The sequence below is a fragment of the Pan paniscus genome, chromosome 1, assembly GCF_029289425.2.
Source record: "Pan paniscus chromosome 1, NHGRI_mPanPan1-v2.0_pri, whole genome shotgun sequence".
NCBI lineage: Eukaryota > Metazoa > Chordata > Mammalia > Primates > Hominidae > Pan > Pan paniscus.
Window position 1 is genome coordinate 186,533,300 of NC_073249.2, and position 17,988 is coordinate 186,551,287.

General features: G+C 40.2%; 1 protein-coding gene across 1 annotated transcript in view; it reads right to left on the minus strand.

The window, feature by feature from the left end:
* ZMPSTE24 (zinc metallopeptidase STE24) overlaps nucleotides 1-17,988 on the minus strand; it is a 48,388-nt gene that overhangs the window by 10,744 nt on the left and 19,656 nt on the right. Inside the window, exon 7 of the mRNA XM_034962220.3 lies at nucleotides 10,541-10,725. Coding sequence (XP_034818111.1) covers nucleotides 10,541-10,725 — 185 coding nt within the window. The remainder of the gene's footprint in view (nucleotides 1-10,540; nucleotides 10,726-17,988) is intronic.

Here is a 17,988-nt window from a genome sequence, read left to right on the forward strand (position 1 = left end):
GCCCAACTAATTTTTGTATTTTTTTGTAGAGACGGGGGTTTCGTCATGTTGGCCAGGCTGGTCTCGAACTCCTGGCCTCAAGTTATCTGCCTGCCTTGGCCTCCCAAAGTGCTGGGATTACAGGCATAAGCCACCATGCCTGGCCAGGATCAGTAATCTGAATGACTTCAGATTCATCAGCAGTGTTGGAATCAAGCAGGCCATGAAACAATGCCTTCACAATCCTGAAGGAAAAGTATTTCCAATCTAGAAATCTATACCCAGTCTAAGTAGCAAGCCAGTATGACAGAAAAATGAAGGCATTTTAAGCATACAAACTTAAAAACTTTACCTATATAATCTTTCTCAGGAAGGTAATAGAGGATGTTTTCTACCAAAATAAAGGAATAAATTAAGAAATAAAAAGTCATGGACAAGCCTGGGCAACATAATGAGACCCTGTTTCTACAAAAAAAATTTTTTTTAATTAGCCAGGCATAGTGGTGTGCACCTATAGTCCCAGCTACTTGAGAGGCTGAGATGGGATGATGGCTTGAACCCAGGAGTTCAAGTCAACAGTGATCTATGATTGTGCAATGCACTCCATCCTGGTAACAAAAGCAAGACTGTCTCACAAAAAAAGGGAAAAAAATGCATCCTAATTTGTAAATGTAAAAAAAAAAATAAAAAAATAAGACAATAAGCTCCGAGCCAGATATTATCAACAGGAACAACAAAGAAATCCAGAAAATGGGCTGGGTGCAGTGGCTCACACCTTGGGAGGCCAAGGCAGGTGGATCACCTGAGGTCAGGAGTTCAAGACCAGCCTGGCCAACATGGTGAAACCCCGTCTCTACTAAAAATACAAAAATTAGCTGGGCGTGGTGGCGGGCACCTGTAATCATAGCTACTCAGAAGGCTGAGGCAGGAGAATCCCTTGAACCCGGGAGGCGGAGATTGCACTGAGCCGAGATCGCGCCATTGCACTCCAGCCTGGGGGACAAGCGTGAAACTCTGTCTCAAAAAAAAAAAAATCCAGAACACAATAGAACACTATCTTTATCTTATTTGTTTATTTATTTTTGAGGCAGGATCTCATTCTGTTGCCCAAGCTGGAGTGCAGTGGTACGATCATAGCTCACTGCAGCCTTGATCTCCTGGGCTCAAAAGATCCTCCCACCTCAGCCTCCTGAGTACTGGGACTATAGGCACGCACCACCACAACTAGCTAATTTGCTAATTTTTATTTTTAGTAGAGACAAGTTCTCGCTATGTTGCCCAGGCTAGTCTTGAACTCCAGAGCTCAAGTGACCCTCCCGCCTTGGCCTCCCAAAGTACTGAGATTACAGGTGTTAAGCGCCTGGCAGAATGATATCTTTAAAGTGTAAGAGAAAGAGTTGTCATTTCTGCATTGATATCCAAGAATAAGAGTAAAATAAAAACAAAACCAGAATTTTCCAAAGAAATTCCTAAAGCATGGCCAGGCGCGGTGGCTCACACCCATAATGCCAGCAATTTGGGAGGCCGAGGTGGGCGGATCACAAGGTCAAGAGATCAAGACCATCTTGGCCAACATGATGAAATCCTGTCTCTACTAGAAGTACAAAAATTAGCTGGGCATGGTGGCGTGTGCCTGTAGTCCCAGCTACTTGGGAGGCTGAGGCAGGAGAATCGCTTGAACCCAGGAGGCAGAGGTTGCAGTGAGTCGAGATCACACCACTGCACTCCAGTCTGGTGACAGAGTGAGACGCCATCTCAATAAAAAAAAAAAAAAAAGAAAAAGAAATTCCTAAAGCATATACTTCTGGAAGAAGGAAAATGATTCCTAAAAGGTGTGACGTGAATAAGGAATGTTAAGCAGAAAAACAGATAAGCATATAGACGAATCTAAATGATAACTGTGTAAGACCAAAAAAAAAAAATGACAATTTGGGGGATAAACAATGAACAGGATAAAACTAAAATACAAGATGAAAGGGATAATGGTTTCAAAGTATTTAAGGACCCTGGATTGTTCAGGAAACAGTGAAGATACTGTGTATTTTAAGATCTTCAGTTATGTGGGCATGCTTAAGTTTTAGCGGCAATCATTAAAAGAACAGTAATACAAGAAACTCCAAAGATGAATAATGACCCAAGCGGAATTTTTTTAAAACTTTCAATCAGTTCTTAGAAAAAAGTGGGAGGATGTATGTGTATGTATTGAGGTGAGGAGAAGATGAGGGTGGAAAACAGAAAAGACAGAAAAGAGACACAAAGGGCATAAAATAAGATGGTAAAAATAATTCCAAATATGTCAGTAATCACAACATACATAAATAAACTAAACCAGTCAATAAAAAGATAGTAACTGTCAGTATAGCTTTAAAAACAACCATAATAAAACCTATTGACATGCTATCTTCAAGAGACATTGAAAATATAAGGCCAACTTAAAAGTAAAGGATGAATTAGATAGTGGTTTGGTGATGGTTATACAACTTTATGAATATACTATAAGCCACTGAATTATACACTTTAAAATGGTTAAGATGGTTAATCTTATGTGAATTTTATCTCAATTTTTTTTTTTTTTTTTTTGAGACGGAGTCTCGCTCTGTTGCCTAGGCTGGAGTGCAGTGGCGTGGTCTCGGCTCACTGCAAGCTCCACCTCTTGGGTTCACGCCATTCTCCTGCCTCAGCCTCCTGAGTAGCTGGGACTACAGGCGCCCACCACCAAGCCCGGCTAATTTTTTGTATTTTTAGTAGAGACGGGGTTTCACCGTGTTAGCCAGGATGGTCTCGATCTCCTGACCTCATGATCTACCCACCTCAGCCTCCCCAAAGTGCTGAGATTACAGGCATGAGCCATTGTGCCTGGCCATCACTAAATTTTTTTTTTTTAGAGTAAAAAGATGACCTCTGAGGCTGGGCGCAGTGGCTCATGCCTGTAATCCCAGCACTTTGGGAGGCTGAGGCAGGCAGATCACAAGGGCAGGAGTTTGAGACCAGCCTGGCCAACACAGTGAAACTCCATTTCTACTAAAAATACAAAAAGTTAGCTGGGCTTGGTGGTGGGCACCTGTAATCCCAGCTACTTGGGAGGCTGAGGCAGGAGAATCGCTTCAACCCAGGAGGCGGAGGTTGCAGTGAGCCGAGATCACGCCATTGCATTCCAGCCCGGGCGACAGTGTGAGACTCCGTTTCAAAAATAATAATAATAATAAAATAAAAAATAAAAAAGATAACCTCTAACAAACACTAACCAAAGGAAAGCTGGGACACCTGTATTCATATCAGACAAAAATCAACTTTTTTTTTTTTTTGAGATGGAATTTGGCTCTTGTTGCCCGGGCTGGAGTGCAATGGCACGATCTCGGCTCACTGCAACCTCTGCCTCCCAGGTTCAAGCGATTCTCCTATCTCAGCCTCCTAAGTAGCTGGGATTACAGGAATGTGCCACCACGCCCGGCTAATTTTGTATTTTTAGTAGAGACGGGGTTTCTCCATGTTGGTCAGGCTGGTCTCGAACTCCCAACCTCAGATGATCTGCCCGCCTTGGCCTCTCGAAGTGCTGGGATTACAGGCATGAACCACTGCGCCCAGCCAACTTAAAGGCAACTTAAAGGCAAAAAGGATTATTTAGGAAGGCCACAACACAATCATAAAAGTTTCAATTTACTGGGAGGATACATTAATTCTAAATTTGCATGTAACTAATACACTGGCCTCAGAACATATTAATTCAAAACTGTAAGATTTGCAAAGAAAACTTGACAAATCTACTGTAATAAAGGACAGTAACAGACCCCTATCAATAATGGAAACACCAAGGAAATAAAATATTAATAAAGATATAAATATTTGAATGAAATAATAAACAAGTTTGACCTATTGGACACATACAGTGCCCTGCAACAGTTAGAGAACATATATCCCAGAAAGTTCAGGCTAAACGTTTTGAAATAAACTTCAGCTACTAAAAAGAGCAAATTACGTTAAAAAAAAAAAAGATGAACTTGGAATAGATTTTGTTTCACACAGCTGAGAAAAATGCTGCCTCATGAGAACACAGACAACAAGATTTACTGGAATCTAGATATTCTACCACTTTTCCCCCTCTTTCACCAGTTCCTCATTTTTAAGGAAAATGACCACATATAGAGAAGCTAGGTCTCTTGTATGAGAAAGAGGGATAAATTATAATGATTTGCAATACACGACTGACATTTATTATCTCTTTCCTATTTACATTTTAGAGTTTGGGTCAGAGTACATTTCGTAAAGAATCACATAACTAACCTCGTTCCTTAAAGAGCTAAGAGACACACACTTACCTGTACCTTCAGGGAATGGTCATGAAGAAGGAGTAACAAACTAAAGCACCAATTTATAGACTACTCTAAAGGGAAAATTAAGAGTTACAACTGAAGGATTACATACAAAAATACTCACTGCAGAAACATTTTTAACAGCAAAAAATTGGAAACAATCTGCATACTCAATAAAAGGAAAACAGTAAAAAAAATGATAGAAGACTAGAAATTAGTAAGAAGATGTTTATGGTTTGTTGGATCATTATTTTTGTTATTGATGTTTTCTAACTTTTTAATTTTTATTTTATTATTATTTATTTATTTATTTATTTTTTGAGACGGAGTTTCACTTTTGTTGCCCAGGCTGGAGTGCAATGGCACGATCTCAGCTCACCGCAACCTCCGCCTCCCGAGTTCAAGAGATTCTCCTGCCTCAGCCTCCCAAGTAACTAGGATTACAGAAATGTGCCACCACACCCAGATGATTTTGTATTTTTAGTAGAGATGGGGTTTCACCATGTGGTCAGGCTGGTCTCAAGGTGATCCACCAGCCTCGGCCTCCCAAAGTGTTGGGATTACAGGCGTGAGCCACTATGCTGGGCTGACTTTTCTACTTCAATCATAAGCAAAAACATAGCTAATGTTTTTGTTTAATAATAACAGTGATAACAGCTTCCATGTATTAACTGCCTATGTACAGACACTGTATGTATTAGATATTTTACAAACAGTTCATTAATCTTCACTACTATAAGGCAGGTATTAATAGCCTCATTTTACATAAAGTAACATGGTCCTTAGGCTTCTGTTTTCACCAGTCACCTGCTTTCCAATATGAATTATGCATTATTTTATAAAACAACCAATCCTCTATTGTTCAGGATATGCTCTCGTCTCTTGGTTGTCTGGGTTTAGGAAGCTGTTTAGAACAGCATCTTGGTCACACTCAAAGATACGCTGATGTGGAATGATTACAGCTTAAACAGTGTGGATCACTTTCCACAGAAAGGAGACTTGCTTATTCACTAGAGATTCTTAGACCTCGATTTTCTTTTCTTCCCACACTAATTTCACATAAGAGAACAAAAATAGGTATTGCCCATCTATTAGTTTTCTTAGCATTTTCCTTTTTACAAAATTCATACAGTGCCTCATTTGATCCTCACAGCACCAAGTGGGGCAGATGGGAAGTATGGTCTTCATTTTAGAGATGAAGAAAAGGAGCTAATATATTAAAATGTCTTGCTACTAAGTAGTGGGTAAAATCCATCTCTCTGGAGCCTGCATCCTTTCTATCATATTTATCAACTGGGAAGACTTTCACATAACCCTAGTACTTACTGGGAAATACTTGCTGTCTTCTATAAAAGGGAAGCTTATATATATTTAAAATTATTTTCTTAAATTGCTTTTGAATATTTTGTATTTTTAAATTTTCTGTAGAGATAGGGGTCTTGCTATGTTGCCCAAACTCCTGGCCTCAAGCAATCCTCCCACCCTGGCCTCCCAAAATGCTGGGATTACAGGCATGAGGCACTGTGCCTGGCCTTAAATTGCTTTTGAGACAGGTTGTTCCAATTCTTCTATTGGTCTTCTGAAGGGTAAAATTCCAGCCAGGTTTCCTAGTTATCTTTTAAAATGTAATAGCCATTATGGACACACTCATCAAAATGTTAATAGTAGTTATCTCTAAGGGGTGGGATTTCAGGTAACTTTAGTTTTTTTCTTTAAATTTCTGTTAAAAATGAAATGCTTCATGTTCTCTATACCATCCAGGCTAACACCATCTTTGCATCCCTTACTGCATTGTACATAGTAGGCATTCAGTACCAAGTGCTGAATAAATCTGCTTCCTAAACTTCCACCACATCTGTGTACCCTCCATGTAATTATTTACTTATTTCTTTAAACCAATCCACTTTTTAAAACTAGCCTTATCCTAAGTGACAATACATTTGTATGAAATCATGAGTTTGATACACTAGTTTCATTTTTTCCCTAATATATATTAATAGATATACAACTAATCAAATTTAAAATATTGATATAACTAAAATAATCTCACCAGTGGTACATGTGCCGAAAAGCAATAAAGTTAATAACTTGAGTCAATCTCTTTTTTTTTTTTTTGAGATGAAGTTTCACTCTTGTTGCCTAGGCTGGAGTGCAATGGCTCAATCTCAGCTCACTGCAACCTCTGCCTCCCAGGTTCAAGTGATTTTCCTAAGTAGCTGGGATTACAGGTGCCCACCACCATGCCTAGTTAATTTTTATATTTTTAGTAGTGACAAGGTTTCACCATGTTGGCCAGGATCTCAAACTCCTGACCTCAGGTGATCCACCTGCTTCAGCCTTCCAAAGTGCTGGGATTACAGGTGTGAGCCACCGCGCCCGGCTTGTTGAGTCAATCTTTGACCTTCTCCTTCACTTCCCATAATATCAATCTCTAAGTATAGTCATGCATCACTTGATGATGGGGATATGTTTTGATAAGTGTGTTGTGAGGTGATTTTGTTGCGTAAACATCATAGTGTACACTTACACAAACCTAGGTGATACAGTTTACTATACGTCTACACTATGGTACAGCCTATTGCTCCTAGGCTACAAACCTGTCTATCATGTTACCATACTGCATACTGTAGGCAACTGTAACACAATAGTGAGTAACTGTGTATCTAAGCATATGTAACCTTAGGACAAGTATGGTTACAAACATGGTATTATAATCTTATGGTAGCATATTCGGTCCATTATTGACCGAAATGTCATTATGTGGAGCATGACTGTACTTTCAATCCATCCTTTATTATGACTCTTGCACTTACTTGGACCTCTCATTCTGGAGCAGGCTCTCATTATCTCATGCTTATCTTGGTCATCTTAATGCAGCAGACTCCTAGAAGTCTCCTTGCCTCCAATCTTTGCTCTATTCTATATTCTGCCATCAGATTGAATCTTCCTAAAATAAGCTTTGGCCTCTACCCAAATTAATCTAAACTTTCCAGGCCACTGGAAACAATCACTTGATGGCTTCAGGAAAATGTATTCAAAAAACTGGTCCTGGCCTACCTTCCTATCCCCATCTACAAGAATCTATTTAATCATCAGTTTCAGAACAGGCATTGTGAACTTTGTCTCTATTCATTCCTTGCCTTTAACCTGAAAAACCCCAGCTCCAAGTCACATTTCTACCTACTTCAAATAGCCACACTTCTGGCCGGGCACTGGTGGCTCATACCTGTAATCCCAACACTTTGGGAAGCCGAGGCGGGCAGATCATGAGGTCAAGAGATTGAGACCATCCTGGCCAACATTGTGAAACCCCGTCTCTACTAAAAACACAAAAATTAGCTGGCTGTGATGGTGCGCACCTGTAGTCCCAGCTATTCGGGAGGCTGAGGGAGGAGAATTGCTTGAACCCGGGAGGTGGAGGTTGCAGTGAGCCGAGATCACACCACTGCACTCCAGCCTGGGCGATAGTGTGAGACTCCATCTCGAAAAAAAAAAAAAAAAAAGACAAATAGCCTCACTTCTAAGAAACTTATCTGACCATTAGAATCTGCATTAATATCTCCATTTCTGAAATCCACACTATATCAGCTGCTGCTCATGACATTTACCATGCCCTGCCTTAAACTCTAGGCTATTTGTCTCCTCTACTATAGGTTCTTTAGGGTAAAACTATGTCTATTGTATCTTGTCATGTAATATGTATTTAGACAGTAAAATATTTGTAGTTAATCAAGGAAGCAAAGCACGCTGTTTTTGTTTGTTTTGGAGACACGGTCTCACTCTGTTGCCCAGACTGAAGTGCATTAGGGCAAACACAGCTGACTTTAGCCTTAACCTCCTGAACTCAAGTGATCCTCCCACTTCAGCCTCCCAAGTGGCTGGAACTACAGGTGCACATCAGCACGCCCGGCTATTTTTTTAAATTTTTGAGAAGATGAAGTCTCACCATGTTGCTCAGGCTGGTCTCAAACTCCTGGCCTCAAGCAATCCTCTAACCCCAGCCTCCCAAAGTGCTGGGATTACAGGTGTGAGCCATCACACCCGGCTGCAGGCCCCTAAAGCAGCCAGCAAAATAAGTCAAATCCCATTCAACATACTTCAAAGGACCACCCAATTGTTTTTGTAGCCAAAGAAAACTATTCTCATAGACTTTAAATGTCTGTAATTTCTGTACTTTGCTTGTAATCAGCACACCATTAGCTAATGTCTAGGTTTAGCTATAATGTAGTCCACCCCATATGTGGATGCCTCTTAAGCAGGTTAACTTTCTTTTTTTTTTTAGACAGGGTCTCACTCTGTCACCCAGGCTGGAGTACAGTGGCACAATCTCAGCTCACTGCAGCCTCTGCCTCCTGGGTTCAAGCGATTCTCCTGCCTCAGCCTCTGGAGTAGCTGGGACTACAGGTATGCGATGCCTGGCTAATTTTTTATTTTTAGTAGAGACGGGGTTCCACCATGTTGGCTAGGCTGGTGTCTAAATCCTGACATCAGGTGGTCCATCTGTCTTGGCCTTCCAAAGTGCTGGGATTACAGGTATGGGCCACAGTGCCTGACCATAAGCAGATTAACTTTCTAAACTTGCATGATTCTCCAGTGTTATCACTGGGTTATTCTTTCTGGACTTCAGTTTTCCTATTTATAAGATGACTTTAAGATGTCTTCTAATCCCTTCACAGAATTTTATTTCATCTACATATTTATAACAGGCTAGGTACTTTACTAGAACCTGTTTTTAGTGTCAAAACAGATGCTCAGATGCTAATCATTTTCTGGTACTCTCTACATTTGGGTAGAGAGTACAAGGTATTTCACACATATTATTTCATTTAATCTTCAAAACCCTAAAATGTAGGTACCTTTAGCCTAGTATTTCTCAACCAGGGGAGACTCGGCCCCACCGCTACCTTTAGGGGACATCTGGCAATATTCTGAGACATTTTTGTTGTTACAATTTGTAGAGGTTGTAGGGGAAATGGCCCCTAGTGGGGAGAGACCAGGGATGCTGCTAAACATCCTGTGATGCACAAGATACCTCCCACAACAAAAAAATTATCTGGCTCAAAAAAATAGGGTGCAGCTTGAGAAACCCTACTGGCCTCATCTTTCAGTTAAGAAATCAAAGATTTAGAAAGCTTGGCGGGGTGCGATGGCACACGCCTATGATCCCAGCACTTTGGAAGGCCAAGGCAGGCGGGTAACTTGAGGCCAGCAGTTCGACCAGCCTGGAAAACATAACCAGACCTCATCTCAAAATAAATAAATACATAAATAAATGAAAGCTTAACTTACTTGCACAGAGTTACACCGACGGTGAGTGAACAGGGATCTAAAATCATCTCTGTATGACACCAAAGGCAATGGCACATTCCATCACACATACAAATACTGATGATCATTTCTGACAGTTTGTATTGTTTCTTATCATTGTCCCCTCTCCCCCATTTAGTCTTGATACTTTAAATTCTGCTAATCAATATCAGTCAATCTTATCCAGGAAAAGGATTCAGAAGCAGCTTTCTCAGACTCTCAGGTCAGATTTGAGAAATGTCTTTTCTTGTGCTCCAGTTACTATATCTAGAATCTAAAGCTTGACAGTAGCAATTCACATATTGTACTGTGATTGCATGACTATTTCCCCTTTAGACTGTAAGCTTAAGAGGAAGGTATTCCTTTTTATTTTTGTGTACCTAGTGCCAAGTAAAGTCTCTCAGCACAGAGTATACATTTCATAAATGTGTGTTAAACAAATAAAACAGACTAAATTACACAAAGTATCCAAGGATACAAAGCTACTAAATGACAGAACCAGGATTCAAATCCAAGTCTCTCCATTGCCAAAGCCTACAATTACTGTCTTAATAAAGCTAAAAATTAGATGTTTATCTTCTCTTTATCTTGCTTGTGGGAATTCTTTGATCATAAACACATCAGAAATTATATATATATACACACACACACATATATATATATACACACAAGTTCCTGTTTTAAAGATAGCTTATAATCATATGAATTTTCTTATAAGAGCTTCCAATTTTAATATCCACATTCTATAAAAGCTTGCAAGGTAGTTAGCATGTAATAATAGTGGTGATCTCTCCTAAATACCAGAACTATAAAGGAGCCATGGTTTTCATCTGATAGTCTCCCTGAATTCAACACTCACTGCCTAGAAATTGATGTTATTTTGAGTTGTCACAGGAACTGTGTATAAAAACTAAGGTAGAATCTCTTAGGAAAAAATAACTCACTTTAACTTTAGCTTTTATTTCTTCACTGTTCCCTTCTTCCTCATTGCGGGGTTCCATGCCAGAATCCTCCTGGATGTCTTTGTTTAGTACAGAGTACTCTTCTAGTAGAGTGTCAAACAAAACTATTCGCTTGTTCTTGAAGAAGCCATAAAAATAAGCATTGCTGTGGGAAGAGCGTTTAGATCCTAAGGAAAAGACAGTTCAAAGCATGGAATATAATTAAAAAGTTTGGGGTCCTTTGGAGAGACTCCTAGAAATTGAATTACTGGAAAGGACATTAACATTTTCAAATCGTTTAATATGTGAAGAAAAACCATATCAACATAATTCACCACCAGCAGTGGAGAGTGTCTGTTTTTTGCCAATAAATGTGCTCATCACAGCTTTATAGCAGTAAGTAAATAAGTAAAGCCTAAACATCCAACAGTTACAGAATGATTCAATTATAGTAAAACTATGAAATGGAATTTTAAGCGGCCAGAAAAAAATTATACTTCCAAAGAATTTTAACAAGAAAAAGCTCACCAATATATTGTGAAGGATACAAAACTTCACGTATATCAGCTTCCATTATCGTCAAGAAAAAATGTACATGTATTAGGTTGGTGCAAAAGTAATTGCGGTTTTTGCACTGTTGAAATTTGCTGTTTGATATTGGAATACATTCTTAAATAAATATGGTTATGTTATACATCATTTTAATGCACATTTCTCACTTTATGTTTTTTGCTAATGACTTATTACTTGCTGTTTATTTTATATTTATTTTAGATAAGGGAAATTATATTAGACAAAAAGCAAATTCAACCGGGTGCAGTGGCTCATGCCTGTAATCCCAGCACTTTGGGAGGCTGAGGCAGGCGGATCACTTGAAGTCAGGAGTTCGTGACCAGCCTGGCCAACATGGTGAAACCCTGTCTCTACCAAAAATACAAAAAATTAGCCGGGCATGGTGGCGCACACCTGTCATCCCAGCTACACGTGGGGCTGAGGCATGAGAACTGCTTGAACCCAGGAGATGGAGGTTGCAGTGAGCAGAAATGTCGCCACTGCACTCCAGCCTAGGCAACAGGAGACTCTGTCTCACAAAGAAAGAAAAAAAAAAGCAAATTCAAGCAATTTTCTTCTTTGAGTTCAAAATGGGTCGTAAAGCAGCAGAGACAACTCGCAACATCAACAACGCATTTGGCCCAGGAACTGCTAACGAACGTACAGCGCAGTGGTGGTTCAAGAAGTTTTGCAAAGGAGACGAGAGCCTTGAAGATGAGGAGCGTAGTGGCAGGCCATCGGAAGTTGACAATGACCAATGGAGAGCAATCATCGGAGCTGATCCCCTTACACCTACACAAGAAGTTGCCGAAGAACTCAATGTCGACCATTCTACGGTCGTTTGGCATTTGAAGCAAACTGGAAAGGTGAAAAATCCTGATAAGTGGGTGCTTCATGAGCTAAGCGAAAATAAAAATTAAAAAAATCATTGTTTTGAAGTGTCGTCTTCTCTTATTTTACACAACAAACCATTTCTCTATCAGACTGTGATGTGAGACGAAACATGGATTTTATAGAACAACGGGCGATGACCAGCTCAGTGGGTGGACACAGAAGAAGCTCCAAAGCACTTCCCAAAACCAAACTTGCACCAAAAAAAGGTCATGGTCACTGTTTGGTGGTCTGCTGCCAGTCTGATCCACTATAGCTTTCTGAATCCTGGCAAAACCATTACATCTGAGAAGTATGCACAGCAAATCGATGAGATGCACAGAAAACTGCAACGCCTGCAACCAGCACTGGGCAACAGAAAGGGCCCAATTCTTCTCCAAGACAACACCCAACCGAACATCACAAAATCAATGCTTCAAAAGTTGAACAAATTGGGCTATGAAGTTTTGCCTGATCTGCCACATTCACCTGACCTCTTGCCGACTGGCTACCACTTATTCAAGCATCTCAACAACTTTTTAAAGAGAAAACGTTTTCACAACTAGCTGGATGCAGAAAATGCTTTCCAAGAGTTTGCCAAATCCCGAAGCACAGAGTTTTACCCTACAGAAATAAGCAAACATATTTCTTGTTGGCAAAAATGTGTTGATTGTAATGGTTCTTCTTTTGATTAATAAAGATGTGTTTGAGCCTAGTTATAAGGATTCAAAATTCATGGTCTGAAACTGCAATTACTTTTGCACCAACCTAATAAATATTAACAGAAAAGCATAAGCCCATGCCTATTAGGAAACATACCAAAATACTGAAATGTTTATCACTAAATTCTAAAAATATAGATTTTTGTTTCCTTTCTTTTCCCAAAGACTTTTAAAATCAGCATACCTACTTCTATAATTAAAGCAATTTTGATAAAGACTGGAAGAAGACATATCTTTTTTTCTTTTGAGACAGGGTCTCTCTGTCGTCTAGGCTGCAATGCAATGGCATAATCATGGCTCACTGCAGCCTTGACCTCCTGAGCTCAATCAATCCTCCTGACTCATCCTCCTGAGTAGCTAGGACTACAGACACATACCACCATGCCCGGCTAATTTTTTGTAGAGACAGGGTCTTGCTATGTTGCCCAGGCTGGTCTCTAACTCCTGGGCTCAAGCAATTCTCCTGCCTTGGCATCCCAAAGTGCTGGGATTACAGGTGTGAATCACCACAGCTGGCCCATACCTAAATTTTTAATAGCAGCTAACAGTACCTGAACTACGGTTGATTTTTATTTTCTTCTTTATGCACTTCTTTGATTTCTAAATGTCCTACAATGTGCAGTGAGTTGAGTATAGTGATTAAGAGCATAGACTTTGGGTTCAAATCTTGGCTCTGCCATGTATTAGTTCTGTCAATTTAGAAAACTTTCTTAATTTCTTTAAGCTTTCGTTTCCTATTTATGAAGCGAGGCTAATATCTACCTCATTGGGTTAGATTATGGATTACATGAGATATTCTAAGTGAAGCAATTAATATGCTGTCTGATCTTTATACTACTACTGTTATTTATATACTTTTTTCAAAAAAGAAATGATAAACATTTATTTCTCCTGGGAATTTGAAGTCTCTCGCAAAAAACATGAATTTTCTATCTACTCATATTTCTAATGAAAAGTACTTGGCAGTATGTTTAGTAGTAAAACTTTGACAAATAGAAGCTATTATTTATTTATTGCATTATTACATTTCTTTTTGGTTTGGTTGCCAGGAAGAGCCAAACATGTTTGTTTATTTTGTCTGTGTTACCCTTTGAAGTCCCATCCTTCTATCTCTATCTTTCCTGATCCTAAATTTTTTTTTTTTTTTTTTTTTTTGAGATGGAGTCTTGCTCTGTTGCCTAGGCTGGCAGTAGTGCGATCTCTGCTCACTGCAGCCTCTGCCTCCCGGGTTCCAGCGATTCTCCTGCCTCAACCTCCTGGGTAGCTGGGATTACATGCACACGCCACCACACCCAGCTAATTTTTGTATTTTTAGTAGAGACGGGGTTTCATCATGTTGGCCAGGCTGGTCTCGAACTCCTGACCTCAGGTGATCTGCCCACCTGGGCCTCCCAAAGTGCTAGGATTACAGGTGTGAGCTACCATGCCTGGCCGCTAATCCTAAATTTTTTAATTAATTTAAAAATATTTATTAAACACTATCTGAAGTTATTTATGAAAGTAAGCAGATTGTATGCACACAAATAAAAGTAAATTAATGTCTTACTATCTCCCACCGGTCCAGGTATCTCAAAGTGTGGTCCAAGGAATACGCCAAAATCACCTAGGGGTACTTGTTAGAAGTAGATACTGGAAACACCTACTAAGTCAGAATCTCTGGGAATGAAGCCCAGGAATCTGTCTTTTAACAAACTCTCGAGGGACTTTTATACTTACTAAAGTTTAAGAATCCCTGGCAGGGTGCGGTGGCTCATGCCTGTAATCCCAGCACTTTGGGAGGCCGAGGCAGGTGGATCATGAGGTCAGGAGATCGAGACCATCCTGGCTAACACAGTGAAACCTTGTCTCTACTAAAAAAACAAAAAAATTAGCCGGGTGTGCTGGCGGGCGCCTGTAGTCCCAGCTACTCAGGAGGCTGAGGCAGGAGAATGGTGTGAACCCGGGAGGCGGAGCTTGAAGTGAGCCAAGATTGCACCACTGCACTCCAGCCTGGGTGACACAGCAAGATTCCGTCTCAAAAAAAAAAAAAAAGAATCCCTGTACTGTACTGTAAGCTTTTTATATCGCTGTGCCTGGCATGTCGCATACAGTCATGTACCGCATAATGACATTTCGGTCAACAGACTACATATAGGACAGTGGTCCCACAAAATTATAATAAAGCTGAAAAATTCCTATCACCTAGTGACCTCATAGCCACTGTAATGTTGTAGCAGAGCACACTATCTTTTCTATGTTTAGATACACAAATGCTAATCATCATGCTACAATTGCCTACAGTATTCAGTATAGTAACATGCTAGATAGGTTTGTAGTCTAGAAGCAAGAGGCTATACCATACAACCTAGGTGTGCAGTAGGTAACACCATCTAGGTTTGTATGAGTATAATGGTGTTTGCACGACAACGAAAAGCCTAATGGCGCATTTCTCAGAACATATTGCCATTATTAAGCAATGCATGACTGTATATTCAATGATGTTTATTTACTGAATGGATTAATGATATCGCTTGAGGTATGAAGTAACATATCTGAGAACTCCAAAAACAAAAACATTCTACAAAAATGTAAGGCATTGCCATTTTTTGTTTAGAATGCTTCCTCTTAATCTCTTAGCAGCATTTAACATAGTTGACCACTTTCTCCTTAAAACACGATCTTCTCCTGGTTTTTGAGACACCAGTTTCTCCTGGTTTTCTTCCTACCTCAAGGGCCTCTCCTCCTTAGCCTCCTTCCTGGCTGTTTCTCTGCTGACTCTGACCCTGGTCCCCTTCTCTTAAGTGCCCTCATGGATAGCACTGAACACCATCTATGTGCCAGATACTTCCAAATCTGTATTTTTAGCGCTGACCTCTCCCTAAAACTCCAGACTCATACATACAGTTACCTATCTGACATCTCCACAGGGATGTCTATAGACTTATTTGTTGTTTGTATTCTTGTGTGTAGTCTTTTTTCTTGTCCAATATTAGAATCTCCTTTCAGAGTTTAGGAAGTGTCACACTATGTAAGAGGCTGCTTCTCATTTGAGAAATCTAAAAGGCCAGATATTTGTTTCGCCAGCACTCCAAGCAGCTAGCCCCATGCCCTGGCTTAGTCAATCAGATGTGCCCCTTAGGGACTCTGAATAGTTAGCTAATTACATAAAAAAGCAAAGCAGTGAGGAATTAATTCTGCAGGTGCTAGTGGCTGAATCCGGTGTTCTGAAGTAGCCACAGCAGTGTCCTCACCAGACAGGTTCTGCAATATGATTGTAAGTTCCTAGCCTTCCTATGTAACAGCCCATTTTCTGAGCTTCGCAAACTTAATTTTCCTGTGGATTTTGTGAGATATCAAACGTTGTTTTTTTTTTTTTGAGACAGGGTCTCACTCTTGTTGCCCAGGCTGGAGTATAGTGGCGCGATCTCGACTCACTGCAACCTCTACCTCCCAGATTCAAGTGATCCTCCTGCCTCAGCCTCCCCAGTAGCTGGAACTACAGGTGTGCACCACCATGCCCAGCTAATTTTTGAATTTTTAGTAGAGATGGGGTTTCACCATGTTGGCCAGGCTGGTCTCGAACTCTTGACCTCAGGTAATCCACCTGCCTCAGCCTCTCAAAGTGCTGGGATTACAGGCGTGAGCCACCACGCCTGGCCAAATACTGGTTTTGTTTGTTTGTTTGTTTGTTTGTTTTTTGAGACAGAGTCTTGCTTTGTCGCCCAGGCTGGAGTGCAGTGGCACGATCTTGACTCACTGCAACCTCCGCCTCCTGGGTTCAAGCAATTCTCCTGCCTTAGTCTCCCAAGTAGCTGGGACTACAGGCGCCCGCCACCACGCCCGGCTTTTTTTTTTTTTTTTTTTTTTTTTTTTTTTTTTTTTGTATTTTTAGTAGAGACAGGGTTTCACCATGTTGGCCAGGCTTGTCTCGAATTTCTGACCTCAAGTGATCCGCCCACCTCGGCCTCCCCAAGTGCTGGGATTACAAGCATAAGCCACTGCACCTGGTCCAAATATTGCTTCAATAAGCAGTTTTTCTGCTTAAATCAGCCACAGTTGGTTTCTATTGCTTGCAGAATTCTAATACAATGTTTAGTAGGTTCCTCAATATGTAATATAGCCATTAGAAGTCTTAATTCCCCACAAACCTACTCTTCTCCCATTTTTTTCCATCTCAGGAAACTACCATATATCTAACTGCTCAGGTCAAAAGTCTAGGCCATTATCTTTGATGCCACTCTTTCCCTTATTCTCCCAATGCAATCAATTAGAAAATTCAATCAACTCTACCCTAAAACTTGTCCCAAATGTATCCACTTCTCTCCATTAATTACTATTATCCTAGTCTAAGCTACCATTATGTCCTACCTAGACTCTTGCCTGTCTCTACAACATATTCTCCATACAGTAGCCCAGGATATTTTAAAAACACAAAGCAGATCACGTCACTTTCCTGTCTAAGCCTTCAATGGCTCTTCCCACTGAACTCAAAATCCAAACTCCTTACCCTGACTTACAAAGGCCTTTGTGGTCTGATTCTTGCCTATGTCTCAGATTTCATCTCCTAACACTCTCCTGCTATGGTGCAGCCACACTGGACTTCTTCATGGTCCTTGAACATCTTCCCATTGACGTCAAATGAGCGGCTGCTCCCTTTAGGTCTCAGCTCAATCTGATGACCAATCTACAGTATCAACTTATCAGACCAAACTAGTTTAATTTGCTGCATAGCACTTGCTATCTGATAATATTTTGAGAGCAATATTCTTGGCTTTTCACTACAATCTCCCTACCAATTTACAAATATGTAATGTGTGTTGTTATTGTCAGCAACAACATTCATTCATTCAAAATATTTTTGAGAATTGTTACTGTTGTTAACAACAATTAAAACATATATTATAGATGAGTAAACTGCTGTTTGGCAAAGCTAAGTTGCACAAAGTCACACAACTAGTTTGTCTCGAACTCCTGACCTCCCACCTCAGCCTCCCCAGTAGATGGGATTACCGGCTGGAGCCACCAAGCCTAGCACTGATAATCTGTGATAGAGCTATGATTCAAACCCAAGCCTTTTGACCCTGAAGCCTGACGTCTGAAATGCTGTCCCCAACCTACTCAAATCTTGACTTCCCATTAACACCCAACTCAGGTCATAACCTTCCATAAAGCCTTCCCTGACTATTTTATCTAAAATGAAAATAGCTCTCATACTCTGGATGTTGTAGGGGAAAAAAAAAAAAGATAAAAAGAAAATAGCACCGATATATTTCACATATTCTATTGACTACCTCCACTGTCATAGCATTAACTATTATTTCATGTTAT